The sequence below is a fragment of the Malaclemys terrapin genome, chromosome 8, assembly GCF_027887155.1.
Source record: "Malaclemys terrapin pileata isolate rMalTer1 chromosome 8, rMalTer1.hap1, whole genome shotgun sequence".
NCBI lineage: Eukaryota > Metazoa > Chordata > Testudines > Emydidae > Malaclemys > Malaclemys terrapin.
In genome coordinates this window covers 5,398,000-5,420,970 of record NC_071512.1, presented here as the reverse complement: position 1 = coordinate 5,420,970, position 22,971 = coordinate 5,398,000, and the positions used below count along the sequence as shown (strand labels likewise).

Sequence of the window (22,971 nt, the reverse complement as noted above, 5' to 3'; positions counted from 1 at the left end):
CTTGTCAAAGCAAAGATGTTGTGGGGCTGTAGACAGGCTACTAGGATCAGAGCTGCTGAACCAGGACTGTCTAGCACAAAGACACTAAGGGTACATCAACACTACCCGCCGGATTGGCGGGTAGAGATCGATCTATTGGGGATCGATTTATCGTGTGTAGTGTAGACGCGATAAATCGATCCCCGATCGCTCTCCCGTCGACTGCTGAACTCCAGCTCAGCGAGAGGCGGAAGCAAAGTTGACGGGGGAGCCGCGGCCGTCGATCCCGCGCCGCGAGGACGCGAAGTAAGTGATTCTAAGTCGAGCTAAGATACGTCGACTTCAGCTACGCTATTCTCGTAGCTGAAGTTGCGTATCTTAGGTCGATACCCCCCCCACCCCCAGTGTAGACCAGGCCTAAGGGTGCAACTTACATGCTGGTAGACTGGTTGTGAGCAGCCCAAGTTGGGACCTACAGCAGCAAAGCATAGTGAGGCACCCGGGGTTACTGGGGAAGAGGTGACAACCCCTTACTGGTCTGGATTGCACCCCAAACCCTGTGACACCTGCTTATCAGGCCTTTTTTTTTAAAAAAAGAAAAAATGTTATTTTCATTGACTTTTGTCCCACTCATAGCACTAAATAAAGTCATAGGCCAGTGGAAAGATGAGAACTACAGACAGATGTTCTGTGCATGCACAGGGAGCTTGCGTCTTCAGCACAGTCCACCTGATTGCGGTCCCCCACCAGGAAGATGCTCTGCTGGGCTGGAATCTCACTTCTGGGGTGTTTGGAGCGCCAGCGCCCGCACCGGGGAGAGATCACATTGAGGAAAGCCGTTCTGAAACGACGGGAAAGCAGGTTGTAAATGATGGGATTCACAGCGGAGCTCAGATAGAAGAAAACACCTAAAAGAGGAAAACAAAGCATGGGAGACATCTAATTAGTGGGTAGAATATGCTCAGAAGAGAGAGTCTCTACTTCTTAATGTAACAATGAGATATACAGTTCCAAAGGCATTAGAAAACAATAAGATCAGAAGAATGGAGGAAGGGGAATCTGAACTATGAAGGAAGTCTCCTGAAAAACCAACATCAATGCTGAATCTGTGTCGGTCACCTAATTTCCACTTTGGAAGCACAGCCAACATTTTCCCGTGGCAGGCTAAGATCATGCTTCTTGTAGCGGGGTGAACACCCGCTCCAGCCCGGAAGGGGTTGGAAAAACCTTGCAGAGGGCTGGGGCGGGGCCAGGGAGTAAAACCCTGGCTGATTGGGGAAGTGGCTGCAGCTAGGGCCACGCCCCAAACCAAGCAACTGGGCCTTATAAGAAGGCCAGGGAAGCCAGAGGGAGCAGTATAAAAGAGGGACATGGGGGCCAATGGCAAGCGGATCACTGGCCTGCAGAGGGCACTCCTGGGTCAAAGAGCTAATTCCCCAGGACGATCATCAGGAGGCGCCGCAGGGGTGAATCTCCGCTGTGCTACACCTTTCTTGAAGAAACTAGTTCGTTTAATGTTCTTGCTGGCAGTAATGTAAAACCTTAGTCATAAACCTCAGCTGGGGGAGAGAATGTAAAATCTGTAGTTTTGATCAGATTCATGGTTTGGCTGAGAAATCCTCCAGGAGAACATGTTTGTTACCATGTATACATCAGAGCTGATTGAATAGCAACGGCGTTGATTGGTGAATATTTTAATGAGTTCAAAGCACTGACTTCGGCTCACGATGATTTGCAGTATCCTAGTTTTCATCATTTGTGAGTATTCAAACAACCAGCAGCATCCTGGACGTTTCAGGATTTTTAGCTCCATTTTTAGATTAAACACAATCCCCAACAGTAGCTATCAGACCCTGAGAAGCTTTGCAATGAATGCCAGGCTGAACTTCAGGAACAAGCCCCGTTGCTAGTGGAGGTTGATTGCACGGTATTGTTTTGTACTGCATGCTCTGGGAACTAATGACTGTCGGGCGGTATATTTGACAGCAGCGCTTTACTTCCTCTGAATCTGCCAGCAGCACAGCGGAGGTGCAAAGTAGATCATTCAACACAGGTATGTTTTTCAGCTGCACTCCCTGATTAGCATTTTCCACTCCTTGTTTTCTAATGGGGTGTACCCACTGTGCCCTGTTGGCTAAGGTATAATTTGGGTGTATTTGGTGAAGTACCACTTGACACACAGGGGAGAGAAGATATGACCCATTGACAGCACATACTTTTTAGAAGTCCCTTGCAATGAGAAGTTAGGCAAGAACTAACTGTTAAGAGTCAAATTTGGCCCTCTGTTTCACTGGTGTAAATTCAGAGTAACTGCATGGTCTTCAGTGGAGAGACTGCTGGCTCACACCACTACTCTATGGCCATTCTCTTTGTGAGCCCAGTTGTACAACCCTTACTCACACTTATGTAAATAAGGGCTTGTCTATACTTACCGCGCTGGTTCGGCGGCAGGCAATCGAACTTCTGGGTTCGATTTATCGCGTCTAGTCTGGACGCGATAAATCGAACTCAGAAGTGCTCCCCGTCGACTCCGGTAATCCTGCTCGCCGCGAGGAGTACGCGGAGTCGACGGGGGAGCCTGCCTGCCGCGTCTGGACGGCGGTAAGTTCGAACTAAGGTATGTCGACTTCAGCTACGTTATTCACGTAGCTGAAGTTGCGTACCTTAGTTCGATTTGGGGGTTTAGTGTAGACCAAGCCTAAGCGGAGCCCTAAATCTTTCTGACAAGCAACACATGGGCAAAATCAAGCCTTTGGGCTATAACTGGGTCTGATTGCACTGACATTATATTGCACCAATGTATTCTGGGAGGGTTTTTTATCTCCTTGTACTGAAGCATTAGGGATGGCCATGGCTGAAGATGGAAGATTGGATGGTGAAGGCCAGGGCTCTAAGATGGCACTGAGCACTCTCTTTCTCTCTCAGGAGCTTGATTAGCTGATTCTTGCTCACATGCTGAGGGTCTAACTGATCCCCATAGGTGGGGTTGGGAAGGAATTTCCCCCCAGGTCAGGTTGGAAGTGACCTTGGAGGGTTGTTTTTTTTTTTTTTTTTTGCCTTCCTCTGCAGCACATGAGTGGTTGTCATTTGCCTGGTGTATCTGGGTATCTCTCACTTAATTATTTCCTTGACTGGTGCACCTTGGTCCTTCCTGTGCTCTGCCTGTGGCACATAACAGCCTAGTCTCCTGCAGGCTGTCATACTTTGGTCTAATATTGGTTGTTGGGATTAGTGTACGGGTGGCTGGTTGTTGTTGGTGGCCTGTGATGTACGGCAAGTCAGACTGGATGATCTGGTGGTCCCTTCTGGTCTTAAACTCTATGACTCTATGGTATCTTGTATTATATGGGTCCAAATTCTTCTCTGCTATACCAGTGTACATCCACACTTAATGGAGTCATTCCAATTTTACATCTGTTAACTGAGAACAAAATATGGGTCATAATATTCGTCTCTCCTTTTTTATACTGTCTACATAAAGCGAACTAATTCAGTACCCTTAATGCAAGGAAAAAACATTTAATAGAAGCATCTGGATGCAGACTTGGTTCAAGAGAACAATCATGCATTTGTATTATTGCTACCCTTGTCCTTCCTTTCCTGTTCCCCAATTTTATTTATTTATTATCCCCATGTGTTACATCATGTCTGACTTTATATGATAAGCTTTTGGGGGGCAAAGACAGCATCTTGACTTGTTTCTGTGAAACACCTACCACCCTTTGAATGCACAAATATAATAAAGTATAATCTATTTAATGGAGACACTGGAAAGAACTCTGTCTCTCAAATATTCTGGGACCAAAACAGCTAGAACTCTGCAAACATTCCTCAATTATATTACTCAAAGTGGGTGAGATAATATCTTTTATTGGATCAACTTCTGTTGGTGAAAGATCAGCTTTTGATCGACATCGTGCTCTTCTTTAGGTCTGAAGAAAAAGGAAAGGACCCGTGTAACTGGAAAACTTGTCTTTTTCACCAACAGAAGTTGGTCCAATAAAAGATGATACTCAAATGTTATTCCTTAGTTATTAGAGAGACAAGGTGGGTGAGGTAATAATATATTTCTGAATAATTTACTCACAGGTTGCCTGAAAAAAACCCTATTCACAAAAATTCTTTCCCCCAGCTCTACTGATTAGCTAACCCCAATAAAAACAGTTACCTGACACCACATGGATCAGGTTGAACACATTGGCCAACGGCTCAGTCCAGTCCACGACGAAGCTGAAGAAGAGTCGATCGATGTGAAATGGGGCCCAGCATATGGCAAATACCATCACTAGAACAACTGATTTGGAGAAAGGAAAAGAGAGAGAATTACAGAAGTATATGGCATGTTACTTTGCATTGATTGAATTGGGTTCAGTAAGCAGGATGAAAAGTGCTAGGTGGTTACAAGCATTTGTCCAGTGGGCATCTCAGCTGGTTCATAAGCTTTGCTTTTCCCTCTGCTGTCTACCATGCTCTCTGCAAAATTAACTGCAGACTGAAAGAGAAATTTCCAATCAATTTCTCTCCGGTCTGCAGTCAGCAAACATTGATTTTTTAAAATACTCTGATAAGTTTCTAGTGGAGCTGATAATAGTTAGGAGGTTTTTAGCTTATATGGCGCTTCACCCTAAGCAAACTTTGGAGGAGCCAGCAGTATTCATGCTATCACTGGGGCTTTTACTTGAAGGCCTCTTGAGCGGTCACCCTCTCTCACTGCAAAAGCAAAGCTCACGGCTAATTTCCAGGGGGCGCTGCTTGTAACTTGCAGGGTGGCGAGTCAGACCCAAGGGATTGTCCTATGATTTTCAGACTGGGTTGCATCCATTGAGATCCCTGGCATGCTGACCAGCACCAAACAGGTTATGAATTTGCCCCTTTCCCTCCCACCAGCTGGATGACTCAGTCGTCTCAGCCTGCTGGCACAGACTAACTGGCGTTGCAGATCGATAGGAAAGAAATGCCGGCCGAATTCAGAATACCAGTGCCAGTTTTCAAATGGGGAGTTAAAGTTGTCTCAAAGCCTTCTGACCGGGAGATGCTATTTCCTGAAAAGTGTTGAGTGGTTTAGGTTTCTTGGGTAGTTCCTGTTCCGACTGCAGGGCCTGCCTGGTAGCAGTGGTTGGCTGTGTATGTTTTAAAGACAGCCCAAAGTTAGGGAGTGATGTTTGTGCTTTCAAGGCTGTTGGAGCTCAGATGCTCAAGTGGTAGGCCTGCGTGAGGCTCCACATCTTGCCATGAAACATGGAGGACCTGAGAGAAGTGGGGATGAGTGAAAGCAAGGGTAAATGATGGATGTAGATTGGCAAGAGCTGTCTTTAACAAGGTGCAGCACATGATGCCAGGGGAGGTGATGCCTGTGCAACAGACATTCGCCAACCTGCATCTGGAGGGTTTAGGGAAAGATTATATGTAAATAACACGTTTGTATTTATTTATTGTTTCAGAAGTTTGCAATTGCTGGAAGGGGGACAATCGTGAATTTTAGCACTCATCAGGACAATGCAGGATCAGTCACACATGGCTAATAGCACAGGTTAGAGATGAATATAACACAGGGAGATGCTGTGCAAGCTTCTTGAACACATGGCTGCTAATTCACCTTAACCATGATGGGAAAATCCCTCTACTAATCCAGGCGTGGAACCCCACATGTATATCCCAATGAACATCAGTCCCATGGTCCATAAGCCCCTATCTAAGCTTTTCTGGATCAGAGATATCCAATGGGGCCTAATTAGGGAAGGGGTTGTTTGTAGTTAATGTGAACTGTTCGTCAAACATATTTCACCTGTGAATTAAACCCAGACTTCACCTTCAACTTCTGTAGGTTTTTTTCTGCACCTTCTTCCCCATGTTAAATAATACATATGAAAAAAGAACCAATTACTTACACAACATCTTGGTGACTGATTTTCTGCACGGTCTCTGAATATTCACAGCCATTTCATCAGCTGCCAAAGATTTCTCTCCTCTCAGCTGGCCAGGGGAAAAAGAGGGAAAGAAACAACATGATTTCCTCTGAAGCAGTATGGAGTCCGACTGGCCACACTAAGAATTCCCCATGACAATTCTATGGTAAGCTGCTCTGGGAAAGTTGAGTTAAGTAAATCTTGCTCTACAGTGCTACTTATTTAGGTGGTTTAGAAAGGACATTAAATGAGTTCAACCTGCCTTTGAAGGAAGGGTCTTAGTGATTTCAGGCATGCTTACAGTGAAGAAGAGATGTTGTATATGTGGACAACCATTTTGTTTTAACTGACTTTAGTGCTGGTCCTGGAGTGACACTTTGGACACTGTGGAAGAGAGGCCAAGGAGCAATTTTTTGCTTTTACAAAATATTGCCAGTTTGGTTTGGGTTTTGCTAATATCAACCTTAAATCAAGGGTAGTTTGGAGCCAAGAAAGTTCAGAATAAGGATGTGGCTGGTACGATAAAAGGATTTAGTTTTGTTCCATTACTAGAATGGGCAAATCAAGGTATTGGGCTTTGCAAAAATGTGCTGGTTTGGTTTTTGCAAAAGGTTCAGATGAAAGGTTCTCTTTTTTCCCCCACTTCTAATCTGGCAAAACAAAGATTTAGTGAAAATTTAGGTTAAAAACAAATAGATTTTTTGGATCTCAAATAATGTACATACAAAGTATGCTTTTAAGTCAGTTTGTAAAAACAACAACCACCAAAACTCTTATTGACTGGTGTAGAGTAGGATTCGGGCTATAAAATCTACTAAAATTCAGCTTTGTTTTGTCTTCCTGCAAAATATCCACTACTATTTTATTCCTGGGTCCTATGCAATCATCTAAAATCCCTGTGATCTGAAAAAACTGACTAGGGGCTTGATTGAAAGGACTCAGTGGAAAGATACTTATGGGCTTCAATGCATTTTGAATCAAACCCTAACTGTTTAGGCTAATTTGCTTGGAATTAATTTGATGAGTAGAATCCTTGTATTCCATCAAGCAGAGAACCCTCGTGCAGCACATGCTCAGATTCAAACACACACCAATCATTTACAACAAAAAAAGTTAATACTTTCTGAGCAGATTCCCCTGGGCCTTTAAACAACAAAAATGGGGTGATAAAGCAAACAGAGACAACTTGTTATCTCCCCCTACTCCAGACTAAAATGACTAATGAGATTAAAATTAATCCCAATTAACTCTTGATAATCTAATATTTACTGGAGTGCTTTTCTGATGAAAAGAGTTGAGATCAGATGGTTTAATGAGGAACGGGCCATTAACTGGTCAATCAGAGGGAAACTCACTTTTGATGTGATTTTATTTGGAACTAAAGCTGGTTGCAAGATGGAATTTCCATCCCATGGGCAATTCCAACATTTTGAAAGTTGTTTTCTTTCCAAATTAGAAGAAAAAGTATCAATTTCTAAATTTCACCCAGAACAGAAATTCCAAATAATTTCAATTCAGAAATACCAGAACTTTTGATCTGATAATGCTGAATCTTTCATTTGTTTGATTTTGATAATGTCAAAATGTTTCCTTTCAATAAGGTCAAATGTTTCATGTTACTAACATTGAGACACTAGAATATAAAATATATAATATTTACATTACTAATTTGTATAAACATAACACTTGAAACAAAATGGTACAAAATTGACAAAGTTTAAACAATTCATTTCAATACTGTCCCAGAGAAAATTTCATTGAAATTGACCTGTTCCCGTGAAATGTTTTCATTCTGATAAAATGGCGTCTTCTGACAGAAAAGTGTTTTGTCATTAAACTTTCAACCTGCTATAGTTGAGATCATCTGTAGAGACCATTTAATTGGGACCCAGACATTTTGATTTTAACTGATGACTATTCAGTCAGGTTTTTTTAGTGAAGATTTTTCAGTACCTGCAGAATGGCAGTTAAGCTTTTATTATATGGGAAAATATATGCATAGAGACAGAAGCCAAAAATAACAGAACTAATAAAATATTCCCATGAGAAGAGGATATTTCATCTTTTTACCTGACCTCTTACATTTTAGTTTTCTGTTTCATGTTTTATGATTAATTACATCTTATACATTTTTCAAGAGTGTTTTAACTGTGATAAAAGACAGGCATGTTTTTATATTGATCAATTATAACGTAGGACTCACACTTGGGAAGAAAATAGATAATATTTTATGCAACGTCAAGGCAACTTAACTTTCCCATGTTTTTCATTATTTTCTTTGCCATTTTTACTCATAATCAAAGTTGTTTAAGGAATAAACTTGATTGATATGGACCATACGTAAACATTCATAAATGTTTGCTTAGATTGATTAAAAACTTTAGTTTCCCATCAGTGGTTTTTCAGTCTCAACAGCCATTTATTTTAAGAATGCTCAAAAGCCATAGAGAATGTATTGCTAGGACAGAGTAATAAACCATAGAAATGTGGGTTATTTTCTTCTATGCAGTGGCTTTGATAGCACTGTGATGCCTGATCTTCAGACTCTCCAGGGACACTGCGTTGTGGTGGGATGATCAAAGAGAAGGCATAACTGAGCCATCAAGAGGGAGAAAATGCCGTGGTGTGTGCCTTAGAAATGACTACTAGATAGATGGAGTAGGGGCTTTTGCATGCATTCTTGTCATCTTCGTGTCAATGCTAACATTAAATGCAATGAACCATGTGTGAGATTAGCTCGGCTTTCTGAAAACGAATTCCACATAGATGCTCTGAGAAAATAAAAGGTGTGTGGCGCAAGGAACCAGAAATGGGGTTTAGCCATATATTTATATATTGGAGTATGTTCTACGAGGCAGCAAAGGTTATAGTGTGAAATTCTGCCCTCTGTTACAAGTCCACTGAAAGCACTGGAACAATTCTTCTGTAGGTCACTGGCTCAAGTGTGACCGAAGTTAGTAGTAACCAAAAGTTGTTGTCATCTGATGAAAAGTTTGGTAGCCTTGCCTGCCTGTCTATGCAATAATAAAACACTCTGTCAACATGGCGTCTAGGAGCACCAGTGTGATGTGAATTGGGTGGGCGGAGCTTGATTTCCGGTGGACAGATGTCACAACAGCAATTGGCAGTGTTGTAGCTGTGTTGGTCTCAGGACATTAGAGAGCTGGGGAAGGAAGCAGAGCCCTTTGGAGCTCAAAAGCATGTAACTTTCACCAACAGAGGTTGGTCCAATAAAAGCTATTACCTCACCCACCTTGTCTCTCACAACAGCAATTGGCCGTATCAACTAAAGGGCCAGGGACTGGATAAGCATGGAAACAGACCTATCCTCTCCCTCTAGTGATGGTTTCCTCAGGTCAAGATTTGTAACAGTAATTCTCCAAATTTTTTTTTCTGTGGGTCACTTTATAAAAACGGAGATCCTCAAGGACCACTACACCTCCCACTGGCTGGTTCTCTTGAGGGTTCATAGCTACCATGATGGAGAGAGACAGGGTCCAGTTGGGGGCTCCTCAGTCAAACTTTCTCCAGGGTCTGGGGGTGGCAGAGGACTGGCAACCATGGGGGCAGGGGAATGCCTCCTAGGCCCAATGTGTCTCTTCAGTCATGGAAAAACTTTTTTCTTCAGTTTGGAAAAGAGAAGACTGAGAGGGGACATGATAGCAGTTTTCAGGTATCTAAAAGGGTGTCATAAGGAGGAGGGAGAAAACTTGTTCACCTTAGCCTCTAAGGCTAAGACAAGAGGCAATGGGGTTAAACTGCAGCAAGGGAGGTTTATGTTGGACATTAGGAAAAAGTTCCTAACTGTCAGGGTGGTTAAACACTGGAATAAATTGCCTAGGGAGGTTGTGGAATCTCCATCTCTGGAGATATTTAAGAGTAGGTTAGATAAATGTCTGTCAGGGATGGTCTAGACAGTATTTGGTCCTGCCATGTGGGCAGGGGACTGGACTCGATGACCTCTCGAGGTCCCTTCCAGTCCTAGAATCTATGAATCTATGGGAGATTCTCAGATGGGGACACTGTCTTGTGATGTGAGATTTATTCTATCACCCTGATTGCACTGCTAATAGATGGTGGTATTTTCCTTACCCCCATAAGCTATTCAGTATTCCCTCCCCTCCCCGATGATTTGCTCAGCTTATAGAGAGCTGGTTGAGTGATTTATATTCAACAAATTATTTAGGCAATGAAACCTGCAAAAATGTTTTGCATACAATATGCATCAGATAACTGTGCGCATTAATCTCCTGGCACTGCTCTCCTGACAATTTCCCAGCATGCTGTTTGATGGACATGGGGATCAGGGACAGAATCCTGGAATATGTTCCCACAGAGAGACTTGGGGCAGATCTACACTATCAAATGCCCCCTCGTTCTTCTCTTCTGCAGACTAAACAATCCCTGTTCCCTCAGCCTCTCCTCATAAGTCATGTGCTCCAGCCCCCTAATCATTTTTGTTGCCTTCCGCTGGACTCTTTCCAATTTTTCCACATCCTTCTTGTAGTGTGGGGCCCAAAACTGGACACTGTACTCCAGATGTACTCAGCACCTTGCAAGACTGGACCCTAAGTGACAGCTGCATTTTCTTTCAACACAAGGGATAGAGGTCTCTGTAGCACACACGTTAGCAACCCAGACTGGAAATCAAACCCAGGCAGTAGAGGTAACCAGTTTGATGAGTCAGGAGGAGTTCTATGGGGCAGGCGTTTCACAGTGAAGGAGAGAGGTATTTTTTACTTTAAATACAGTTGTCAACTTTGCAGGACACTTGCCAATTTGCAACCCTGCTGTGGATTTACGGAGCTGCTTCTTCATGGGTCATTCTTTCTTCCTGCAATGCAGTATCACAGGGTATTCCTTACCATTGAGGGTTTGGGCAGGGCTGAGAGAACCAGCTGGACTCTCCAGTTGTCCCTCTTCCAGAGCACTGGCTGGGAATCTCCGAACTAAAAGGAAACTTCCCCCTCAATATTGCCTGAGCTGTTCTCCGGGGTCAATTCTGAAAATTTTCACTTCAGCATTACCGAAAGCACACGATGCTCAGATGGGGGCAGACCCTTGGATTTATTAACTGATTTCATGCTCATCACTGACTAGATGTAAATTATCTATGCCTGAAAATGATCTCACTGGACCGTTTGTCAATCCCCTCCACTTAAAAATTAAACATTCTGCTCTGACATAACTTGTGTTGAAGCCAATTGATCTGCGCCAGGGATAGATGTGGCTTAAAATGGAGCGGTGTATTATGAGCATAAAACAAAGTAAATAGGCATAATTGAATGGACACTCAGCCCTTATGAGGTAGAGACTGAACAGAACAGAGCATTCATAAATCAGTGCGTGTGAGCTGTGCTTTGAATGATGACTTGGAATGTCTGGGGCAATGGTGAGTAGCTACAGTTCTTTACGTGAAGCAAAAGCTTTTCAGCTATTACACTATCAAGAAAACAGAAATTAGTGCGCAGTGTGCCCTGAAGTGCAGGTAAAGATAGTGAGTGAAACCGTGCAAAGACCCCACAATAGTCACTAAATTGCAGTTTTGCAGAAGTTTAACCCATTTGCCCCTTCAAAGTTCTGCTGTTTGCTATAAGTTTTAGGCTGTTTATCTTCATCGATTGTCACTGATGCTGCAAGCGAGTCTTTTCTTCCCCCTTTAAGTGACACAAAGCAGTAGACAGCTGAGGCTATGTATTAACATGGCAACAAACATTCGACTGCTGATTCTTGTTCTTAGTACAATTAGTGTCATGGTCCATACATCTATGTGCCTCCCCATGTTTTCTGTGCAAGGCAGCACAGAAGTTTTTTCTGCCTTACAGCCAAAGTTACATTCAAATTTACTAGTTATATTAAAAAAATAGAAAAAAATAATACAGCCACCCAGTATTAATAGCAGTATATTTCTTAGTTGTGCAGTGAATAAAGGTGCATTAGTACAGTAAGATATAGGTTGTTCCCTTCCCCCCCACCCCATCTTCATACACTGATGTTCCTTCACAAGCAACTCTAGTGTCTGGAGGGAGTATAGATGTGAAATACTAGCATAATGTGTGTCTCCCTAGAAATTCACTCACTGAAAAGAAATCATTTGCTGAACGTGCTGTCTGCAGTAGTGAAGCAGCATATCGATTTATGGCAGTTTGCACGTGAATTTTTAATAAAAGAATATCGGCTATAACGCTGTTCTTTCCACAGTTACTGCCTGCCTGTGTCAGAGAGAAAAGATGCAGTGGAAATTCTAAAGCCACAAGCGAGGGAGAGGCAAATAATGCATAAGATTCTGTCACGACAATCACCCTCCTTTTTATTCTTTTTACATTTTCTGTTTGTTGAAAAATGTGGAAATGTGCGGGGGAGGGGAAGGAGGGAGGAGGAAGAGAATTAATACATATTACATTGAGACCTAAAACAATGACACTTAAAATATATTGGCCAAATTTATCCCCTGGGTAGCTGTTTTAACTCTACAGTGGTGTTACTCCAGGGATGAATTTGGTACATTGTTTCCTGGGGCTACCACTTGAAATGGTTTCCCTTGTCTATGGATGGAAAGACAGCAGATGCGGGCACTTTTACACAAGGAAGGAACACAGCTGAATTTGGACTTACTTTCAGCCCCATCAGGTAGTACAGCACACTAATGACAGCCATGGGTAACACATAAAAGAGGAAGGAAGTGACCTGGATGATACAGTTGTAGATCCAGATGGGCGTGACCACAGTGCAGGTAGCCGAGCCAGGGACCAGCGTGCCATTGGGGAAGTACTGCAGCATGATGCCATGGGTGCTGGTATTGGGCAGAGAGAAGAGGACCGAGAGGATCCAGATCACGATGATAATCCTCAGGGCACGCTTCCTGGTGCTGTCCAGCTTGGCTCGGAAAGGATGGAGGATGGCTATGTATCTCTCCACGCTGAGCGTGGTCATGCTCAGGATAGAGGCAAAGCACACAGTCTCGAAGAGGGCTGTCTTGAAGAAGCACCCCACCGGGCCGAACAGGAAGGGGTAGTTGCTCCACATTTCGTAGACTTCCAGGGGCATCCCGAAGAGCAGCACCAACAGGTCTGAAATGGCAAGGCTGAAGAGATAGTAGTTGGTAGGAGTTTTCATGTTCTTGTGCTTAAGGGTCACCAGGCAAACTAAAAGGTTGCCCGTCACCCCAACCACAAAAATCAAGGCATACACCAAGGTCATGGGCAAGAACAGATGGCTCCGTTTGGGTCCACATAAAAAGGCTAGGTAGTCCTCGGTGCTGTTTAAGTATCTCCTGAAAACTTCCTCCTTCACAGATAGGTGATCAAACCATGAGATATTAGTGACCCAGTCCATTGTTGGTTCTGTTGGAAAGTATCTCGACTCAGATCCAACCTTACTTGGGCTAGCTAAGGCTTTCCTGTTGCAATTTCCTCACTTCTAGAAACAGAGAAAGGAAGAGAGAGCCACACACGGATGCCCTGCTGGACCTGACAGCACAAAGACACTGAGAGATATAAGTGAGTGTATACCGCTGGACTCAGCTGAGGTTTTGCTGTTATAACAGCTGTTCTCTGGTGAGGAATCCTTAGACAGAAAGCCCCTCCTTTCACACATAGTCATTGGCCAGCTATACGCATCAGATTATATGCTAATAAAGGAGGTCCTGGCTACTCATATCAGCTGCCCTGCCTGATGCATTTACTGAATTAGAAATGTGGCGTGAATAGAACTGTGAATCTGAAATATTGGATGCGAGACCAGCTGCAAGATCCTTGTTCTTGTCACAGTATGAGAGACCAGGCATTGCAAGCTCAGTCTAAAAGCTTTTACAAAGTTAACTAAAGCTACCTCCAGCTGGAAGCTACAGAGAAAAATGTTTTTTTCCAGGGACAGATTTCTAAGTCACTATTGATTTTAGTAATCTGCTTTTTATGGCAACAGGCAATAGCAAATAGACTGATTTTCTCTCAATAGAGATCTGTTTTTGTAGTTCAACAGCTAGAATTAGTCAAGCTTGCTTCTTCATGCTTGCATTTGTTTAAGCTATGAAATTGTTTTGCTTGGTACCAGCAAAGGATTGTATTTGTCCTTGTTATTAATATCAGGTATTTTTGGGCACGAGTATTTTGAGAGACAACATTTAGTTTCTAGGAGCATAGTTTGGATGCTGATCCTGTCTTGTCAGAAGCTCTGTGGCCTGCAAATCTATGGAGAAAAAAGTTTCTTTTTGAGGAGATTTTTGGTATTTCCTGGTCTGACTTTTGTTGCATGGTTCTAATCAGTTCACACTTTATCCCTGTCAATTCACACCACCTCTTGATTTCTCCACAATAACAAGCCTCCTGCATATGTGTTTACATGTGCCACAAAACACACCTCCCTGAGTGCATGACAGTATCACACAAGATCAATTATCTCTTTATTAATGTTCAATTCTTTACTGAACTAGCATAACACAGACATTGCTTCAAAACAAACAAACAAACAAACAAACAAACATAGCAGTTAGAACTATCCTTCTGTAATGCAGTAAGTTTAATTGGTTGGAACCAGGGAGTAGAAAAAAGCTATGTGGAAACTGATAAGTTGTTGCGATCCAATATGTGACCTGGCTTCTGATAAGGAATGTTATCAGATCCTTATGAGCAGATAAAGAATGTTTTCTGGATTGTACATTTTAAAAACACTGAAAGCTGCCATTTTGAGGTGACCCACCAAAAAAGAATATGGGTGAAATTTACCCAGGGTTTGGGAGGCCAGGGCAAAGCCCTCTGCACCAGGTAAGCACTGATCGATGGTGGTGTGTGTCGGTGGGGTGGGCCACATGGTACAAAGACCATTCTTAGGACAGAGTTGCCTGTGGACCCTCTGTGCTTCAGAATTAGAACATCTTGTTCCCCCCCCCCCCAACTTCCATATACGCTGGGGAAGAATGGAGCAATGGCAGAGTGGGACTCCATCTGCCCCATCCTTGGCACACCGTCTCCCCACACGTCTGTGCCCCCTATGCCAAAGGGCAGGAAATCAGGTGGCATAAAGCTGGCTATGCTGTATACACACAACATACGGATTCCTCCATGCTCAGAAACCCTCAGCAGCCTCTTTAGGCTGGCTTAAAGTCCCTTTTGTGCTGCTCTAGCTGCACAAAGAGACCTTAGTATCCCAAACAGTAGACACAGACTAGAGATGGAAAAAAAAATCTTTACTACTTAGGACCTGCTGGCCAACTATGTGCCATCTCATCCAGTATCCTGACAGCGGCCAGCACTAGATGTTTCTAAGGAAGATGCAAGAAACCCTGCAGTCAGCAGTTATGAAATAACATGCTGACAAGGAGAGCTTTTTCCTAACCCCCATTTGTCAGTGGTTGGCTTATATCCTGAAGTAGGAGGGTTTAGATCCCTTTCAGTGTTATTATTAATCCTTCCTTATATAACTTGTGGCCGTTTGACAGAAGAGGGTAGACAAACCCCCTCATACTGGGATGTCTGGTCACCCTAGCAGAGGGCCTCAGTCCAGCTCATGATAAAAACCATTGTAATAGGCACCAGTTATCACCCCGGATAGCAGCAACAGCTAACAGACCAAGGATTGAGCCTACATGAAGACTAAACTCCATTCCCAGCTTCACAACAGGCACACAGAGAGTCCGACCTGGGGCACGCAGAGAGACTTTCATCTCTTTACTGTGTATGTAGCTGAAGACAACTGAGTGAAAACTGACATGTGCTCTCTACTTAAAGCCAGAAGCATTTCTCTTGTGATAATTGCAGCATGCCTATCACTTATCTCACATGCATTCCTCCTCCAGTTGCCATTACCCCTCTGATTTGTAAAGTATATTTCGGCATGAAAAGAAGAAAATCTTCATTTAGCCATGTGGAATGTTTCGAGGGACTGTGCCGTTAGGTGCAAGGAATGTGTATCCTTTTGCCCTCTTCCTTCAGGTTTCAAATATTTCTTTCAAAAGGCTTTTAACAAATTCAGAGTCTACTTTTAAGATATTTTAAACTGCTCTCAAATATCTGGACTTCAGCTAGCAAGGAGCAGAAGGACTGCCCTGCGGGAAGTGACCCACGGTCCTTATATGCAAAAGCATGCCTCTGACAATGGCCAATATCAGTCGTTTCAGAGCCAAGTGCAAAAGGACGTTCAATGAGACACTTGCAATCAAGCCCCTTAATCTTCCTCTTCTTAGTAGTCATGCCTTTTCATTAACCTTTCACTCATCTCTCATTTCTTTCCACCTCTCCTTTTTTTTTTAAACAGGCCCCACCAGCCCCTTCTGCTCATGCAGCATCAATATGAAATAAGATGATGATGGTTATAATGCTAACTGGTGCAAACATGATCCTGGAAATTTTGGAGACATCCCCTTTGACTGAGACTTGGGATTATTGCTACCTGCTTAAAAAATATCCACTGAGGTCGTCTTTCCATTTCTTTAAAGTAATTGAAAAGGAAACTCAGGTTCCACTCAGCTTGCACGTACTGTTATGGAAAAGAAAAAGAGGAATCATAGAAATGTAGGGCTGGTCGGGCACCTCGAGCAGTCATCAAACCCAGCCCCCTGCTCTGAGGCAGGACCAGGTAAACCTAGACCATCCTTAACAGGGGTTTTTCCAACTCTGTTCTTAAAAACTTCCAATAATGGGGATTCCACAACTCCCCTTGGAAGCCTGTCCCAGAGCTTAACGCCCCTTATTGTTAGAAAGTTTTGCCTAATATCTAATCTCAATTTCCCTTACTGAAGATTAAGCCCACTACTTGTCCTGCCTTCAGTGGACACGGAGAACAATTGATCTTCATCTTCTTTATAACAGTCCTTTGCATATTAGAAAACTGGTTTCAGGTCCCCCCCCTCAGTCTTCTTTTCTCAAGACTAAACTTGCCCAGTTTTTTTAATCTTTCCTCAGAGGTCAGGTTTTCTGAACCTTTTATCATTTTTGTTGCTCTTCTCTGGACTCTCTGCAGTTTGTCCACATCTTTCCAAAACTTTCCAGAACTGGACACAGTCCTTCAGCTGAGGCCTCACCAGTACCAAGTAAAGTGGGACATTTATCTCCCATGTCTTACATATGACACACCCAGGACATTTATAAAAAGCCAGCCAGGCAGCTACCCTGGTAATTATACCTTTGAGGGGAAAGCTATTGTACTGGAAACAAAATTACTTGAAGGTGCAGCATGCCAACCTTATCCAATCCCCACGCATCTGACTTTCTTTCTGTGTGCTCACTTTTTTGTGTCTATTTCCAGCCATGCTTAATCTTTTCTGCCAGCACTGGGCTCAGATTCGGACAAGTGTATTAAATGTATCTTTAAGAGTGATACCACAGGGCAGAAAGCAACAAGAACTGTCTCTCCAACATTAAATAATAAAGAAAGCAAAGTTTTCCTCCCTTGGTTAATCATGTCAGCGTTTTACAAAACAGTGCCATGCTTTGATTAACTCTTGCCATCAGGAGTGGACATTGAAGGCAAGAAAGAGGAAAATGCACGTAAATTCTCTTCTAAAAGCTTTCCCTAGAGTGGTGTCTACAATTACATTTGCAATAAACAGCATGGGTAGGGGAATGCATCCAGAAGCCGAAGTCCAGCACTTTCTAAATGCCCAATGAAAAAAGAAACAAAAACATTGTATTTCTTTCAAAAACTATTTTTAATACACTTGATATTTTTCACCATGGTCCACACTCCAGGATCCACCTTGTGTTTAGAACCTAATGCTTGTTATTATATATTTCCGAAGAGATTTCGTATTGCATGCTGGCCTTCGTTGACTATAGTTTCATGTAAAAGACTGAGTGATATATTTAGCAACACTAAACCCAGCTAAGACTCTGCAATGTAAGTCCTCTTCCCGGGCATAATGGCTGCACTTTCTACTGACTGTGAGATTGTAGAAGGATAGCAGTTAATGGAGGTCTTTCTTCAGCTGAAATGACAGAACTACCAAGGGTTCTTTGGTTCCATCAGGGATGACAGTGTGTAACAGACATACACATTTAATAAATGATATGTTTCAGTGCACAGCTATCTCCCCAGGGTATTTCTAGGGCACTCATCACTAAGTTCTTGTCAAGTAATTAAATGCTAAGCAACTTTGAGTTCTATCAGAAAGCTGGAAATAGTTAGAGAGATTCATAGGGCCAGATGTTCCGCTGACGTAAATCAGCATATAGTAAATCGAGTTATTCTGATTTACATCATTTGTGGATCTGGACTATAGATTCATATATTTTAAGGCCAGACGGGAACATTATGATAATCTAATCTGACCTCTTGCATAGGTAGGCTTGGCAGAGTTTTTTTTTTTTTTAATAATTTCCACAAGTAACATGGATGTTTAATTTTAAGCATTTTTTCAATTTTTATCCAATTACAATGTTCACAACCCAGAAAAATGATGGGGAGTGGGACAAACAATAATTATTTAATGACAGCAGACATTGAGATTCAAAAGGTTAAAGCTTTACAACTGTTGAAACACAAATTGTCAACATTATATGTCGAAATATACAAAGCAAATAGCTTTAAATGAAATTCCAATACGTTCTCAAGCAGCATTGCCTATCTGTAAATTCTGATTATTATTGATGGAACTATTTGTCTGTTGGTATGAGTGTATATGATGAAATGAACATTTACTGATATTTACCGATAAAATTCTTATCCTTCCAAGCCCGTGCATAACACAGGCTATAGCGTTGCACCCAGTAATTTCTACAGGGAGCCCAAAAACTACAGCATATCTTTTCGAAAGATACCCCATCTTGATTCAAAGGCTCCAAGAGCTGAGGATGTACCATAACCCTTGATTATCTGTTCCAATAATTAGTTACTATTACTGTTAAAAAAAGAATTTGATTTCCAATTTGAGTTATTCTAACTTCAACTTCTAGCCTTTGGCTCTCATTATGCCTTTGTCAGTTAGATTAAAGAGCCCTCTGCAATTACCTTCTCTCTGTGGGAGTGAAGAAGAGAAGACTCAAAACAGAGAAAGGGCAGCGTTGATCCATTGTGTGTTACCTCACTTGTTAGGACACACCAGAAGGGGAAAATTAATGAAAACCAGAGAAATTATACAGTTTGGTGTCCACAAGTTGGGCTGCTCGATCTAATTGGTTATAACTCCATTGGCTCCTTATTTAGGTCTTGCTTTTTCACTCTGCAGCAGGAATGATACAGCTCTCCTTTGTGATGGCAAGGATTCATTTAACCCTTTCACGTGCCATCAGCGATGCAGATTTAGTTTGTAGTCTCGCTACCGCTTGATCTGGCTGAATAAGCGAAGTGAACCGTACTACCACTGTCGGAACTACGCTGTCGCCGTGTAATTTGTTTTGCAATTATTAGTGTTCTTCAGAGCCAGTTTCTGTGGCTGCGCATGATATCTGATGCACCCAAGAGACCAACGAACAGACGTAAGTAGGGGCTTCCAAGAGAACTGTCAAAATACCGAGGAAGAGGCACATTCTGCTATATGGAGTTTACAATCTAAGTTCTGCAGGCAGTATAGAACAGACACACAGACCAAGGCATGGAGTCTGTGTTTGCAAGTGAACTTTACACCAGCAAAATCGATGCTGCATTTTCACACGGGTGCAAATCAGAGTACTTACAGCTTTAACTTGCACACATGATAGGTGCTGGCAGGAAAACGTGCAAGTATCCTGGATTGTATCACAATTGAATTATGGGGGCAAATGAATGGACACTAATTGCTCCCATTAAATGCCGGCCACTTTCTGGACATTTGGCACAGAAACCATGGATGGGCAGGGAATGGAATGGCTGCTCTGAGCATGGGATAGAGCAAGTTTGCTGGTGTTTTTCTTTCCGTTGAATGGGACATTAACATTATAAATCTACACAGAAGAAGTATGTTTGCAGGAAGAGGGGATCTGTTCCAAACAAATGATCAGCACAGAGGAAAGTGTGAGGATAAATGGAGTGGTTATGAGACTGGAAGAGAGACTGTAGCAAAGGGGAAAGGATGGATTTGATTTTACTCCTAATTTTTCCCAGTAATTTTGGCAGATCCACAAAATCAATACATGCAGCTAAAACTCCCCCCTCACCAGTCCAACATGTCCCTGCATGTCAGAGACACATCCTGATAGGTGCCTAGCACAGAGACGACCCATGCCTGCCAATAGTGCGGGGGCAGAGTGAGGGCAACTGGCATCAGAGGTGTTCCTGAGCATGCTCAGTACAAGCCAAGCGGAAATTCGGGGGGTGCGGGCACATGACCCCATATACCCTCCCCCCCCATGCATTGCCTCTGGGCCAGCATTTATGATGTAACCATTCAATGTGCTACTGTGTGATTCCCATTGTGACACTGGACATTTTCCATTCACTACATTCACTTTAAAATGTTTTCTCAAAAGAAAATGAGATTAAGCTTCAAAATATGTAACACAGTCGCAAGTATATTTGGCTGGTATCTTTTCTCCTTTCACGATCCAAAAAACCAAGCCAATTGGAAGTGAACTTTAACACTAGAATGTCTCTTAGGCCCACCTTGTTATCAAAGCACAAAAGGGTCCATGGTGCTAATAATGTAATGCACTGGAGGACATGGCAATATAGGGCTGTGCTGGGTTTGGGATGCACCTTATTGGAGCAACAATCGTCTTCATTCTTTGCTATTAGCTCTGCAGATAATCTCGATTGCTTTTCTTCTTTGCTGCATTCAGAAGCATCTGGCAAGCAAGCTGAGACTATTCAGTTCTGCTGTATTTACTGAATACGCAGAGACTTACTGCACTCGTGGGATGCTCACTTATGCATTGGCCACATGGACTAAATCCACAAGCACTCACCCACTGCACACACATGTCTCACAAGGAATGCAGGACAAATGACCAAATATAAAGTCTGGAAAAGACTAGAGGCTTATGACTACGTCAAACTACACAAACATTATGCTCTTAAATTCAATCTGTTCTGTTTCCTTGGACTCCTATCTGGTAATTTATTTAAGAGGTGGATGTTTTACAAAACAGTCTTAACATTTTATTTTTGCTGGTTTACAATATTGGGCCCTGTCTAGAAGTTTGCAGACTTCTAGCAAGTTTTAAATGGGAACTTTTTTCTTTTTAGCTTTTTTTTGCTGTTTTTCTGCCTTTGGAAAAGTAGAGATGAGAATAGCGACCCAATGTTCATAGAATTGTAGAATATCAGAGTTGGAAGGGATCTCAGGAGGTCATCTAGTCCAACCCCCGGCTCAAAGTAGGACCAATCCCCAGACAGATTTTTGCCTCAGATCCCTAAATGGCCCCCTCAAGGATTGAACTCACAACCCTGGGTTAACAGGCCATTCATAAAGCTGTAACTTTACGAAATGATGGAAACTCCAACACAAAAAAGCCACACTTGCACTCACACACACAGTGCCTTGTCTAAGCTGAAGTTTGGGTGAAATTCTTCCAGTAGCTTAACACCACGGCTAACAAAGGGAGAAACACTATGTAGACCAGCCACTGGCATTGATGCCAACTTGTTGTCTAGACTTACCATGAACCTGGTTACAAACACCTGCACCCACTCTACATGAGAATTTCTACCAGAGCTGCCATCTGTGGAACTGCACCAGCACTAGAAGAACGGGGATTGATTTTTAGAGAAATGTTGGGGTTGACCCAGCCCGGGACACACCGTGTACTTCTGGGGAGCATGGGAGTGCACCAAGACTGAACACACTTCCAAGCTGCATGTGCACATCCATCCATCTAGCTAAGCAATTTATACCATGCTCAGTACCATAGCATCTGATTGCTTATTCTCAGAAGAAGGAAAAGCCCTGGCATCTCCTACATTGCGTTGTAGTGATTGTAAGCAGCTGTTGCCTTGCTAATGATAACCCCTGTAAATAACAGCAGAGGAAACTATGCCCCCCCCCCTTTTTAGCAAATACCCTTTGTCTTGCTGCCATCCAACCTTTCCTCATTAAAACACAAACAAACCGTAGAGAGCAGGGCGGCCATGGGCACATCTGGTAGAAAAACATCACATACAAAACACGTCTGTAATGGTCAATTCCATCAAAATGAAATTACTTTGATTTGCAAGTGGAAAAAAATCACACAGCAGGAACTGTATTGAAATAGTATGTACGACAAGGAGTGATTCAGAACCCCAGAGCCAGGCACCATAGTGCAAACCCCCATAGAGCCAAACCATTATCAGTTATGCAAACTGAATCAGATTACTCAGAGCAATCACAGCTATCTCCATTTTATTACAGCCTTGCTGCTTGACTCCAATTTCCTCTCGTACATGCAAAATATGTGCATCTCTGGAGAGGTCACTTTATTTGCATCATCTGGCCTCCAGGAGTCTAACTAGGTCTATATTCTTTCTTCCTGCTTGAATTCTTCACCGTCACCCTGCAGCAAGGACTGTCTTGGGCTCAGGTAGCTCGTCCCTTTTTGATATGAACAAACATACTTCCCATTGGGAAAAAAACACATCGCACAGTCCCCTCCGGAGGCTATTCCAGAACTTCACTCCTCTGATGGTTAGAAATCTTAATCTAATTTCAAACCTAAACTTGTTGATGGCCAATTTATATCCATTTGTTCTAGTGCCATCATTGGTCCTTAACTTACATAACTCTTCTCTCTCCCTCCCCTCACCCTCTGACTTTATCCCTCTGATGTATTTATAGAAAGCAATCATATCTCCCCTCAGTCTTCATTTGGTTAGGCTAACCTAGCCAAGCGCCTTAAGTCTCCTCTCATAAGGTAGGTTTTCCATTCCTCTGATCATCCTAGTAGCCCTTCTCTGCACCTGTTCCAGACTGAATTCATCTTTCTTAAACATGGGAGACAAGAACTGCACACAGTTTTCCAGTTGAGGTCTCACCAGTACCTTGTATAATGGTAATAACACTTCTCTATCTCTACTGGAAATACCTCACCTGATGCATCCTAGAATTGCATTAGCCTTTTTTATGGCCACATCACATTGGTGGCTCATAGTCATCCTGTGATCGACCAATACACCCAGCTCTTTCTCCTCCTCTATCACTTTCAACTTATAGCAAACATTCTTGTTATTAGTCCCTAAGTGCATGAGCTTGCACTTTTCACTA

At 42.7% G+C, this 22,971-nt stretch overlaps 1 protein-coding gene across 1 annotated transcript; it reads right to left on the bottom strand.

Annotated features, from left to right (window-relative positions):
* Positions 1 to 627: 627 nt before the first annotated feature.
* NMUR2 (neuromedin U receptor 2) lies at positions 628 to 13,220 on the bottom strand. Its single transcript, XM_054038273.1, has 4 exons — positions 12,501 to 13,220; positions 5,868 to 5,952; positions 4,148 to 4,273; positions 628 to 887 (listed from the first exon to the last, which is right to left on the bottom strand). The coding sequence occupies exons 1-4, from the start codon at positions 13,218 to 13,220 to the stop codon at positions 628 to 630; spliced, it is 1,191 nt and encodes a 396-aa protein (XP_053894248.1).
* Between the last annotated feature and the right edge of the window lie 9,751 nt (positions 13,221 to 22,971).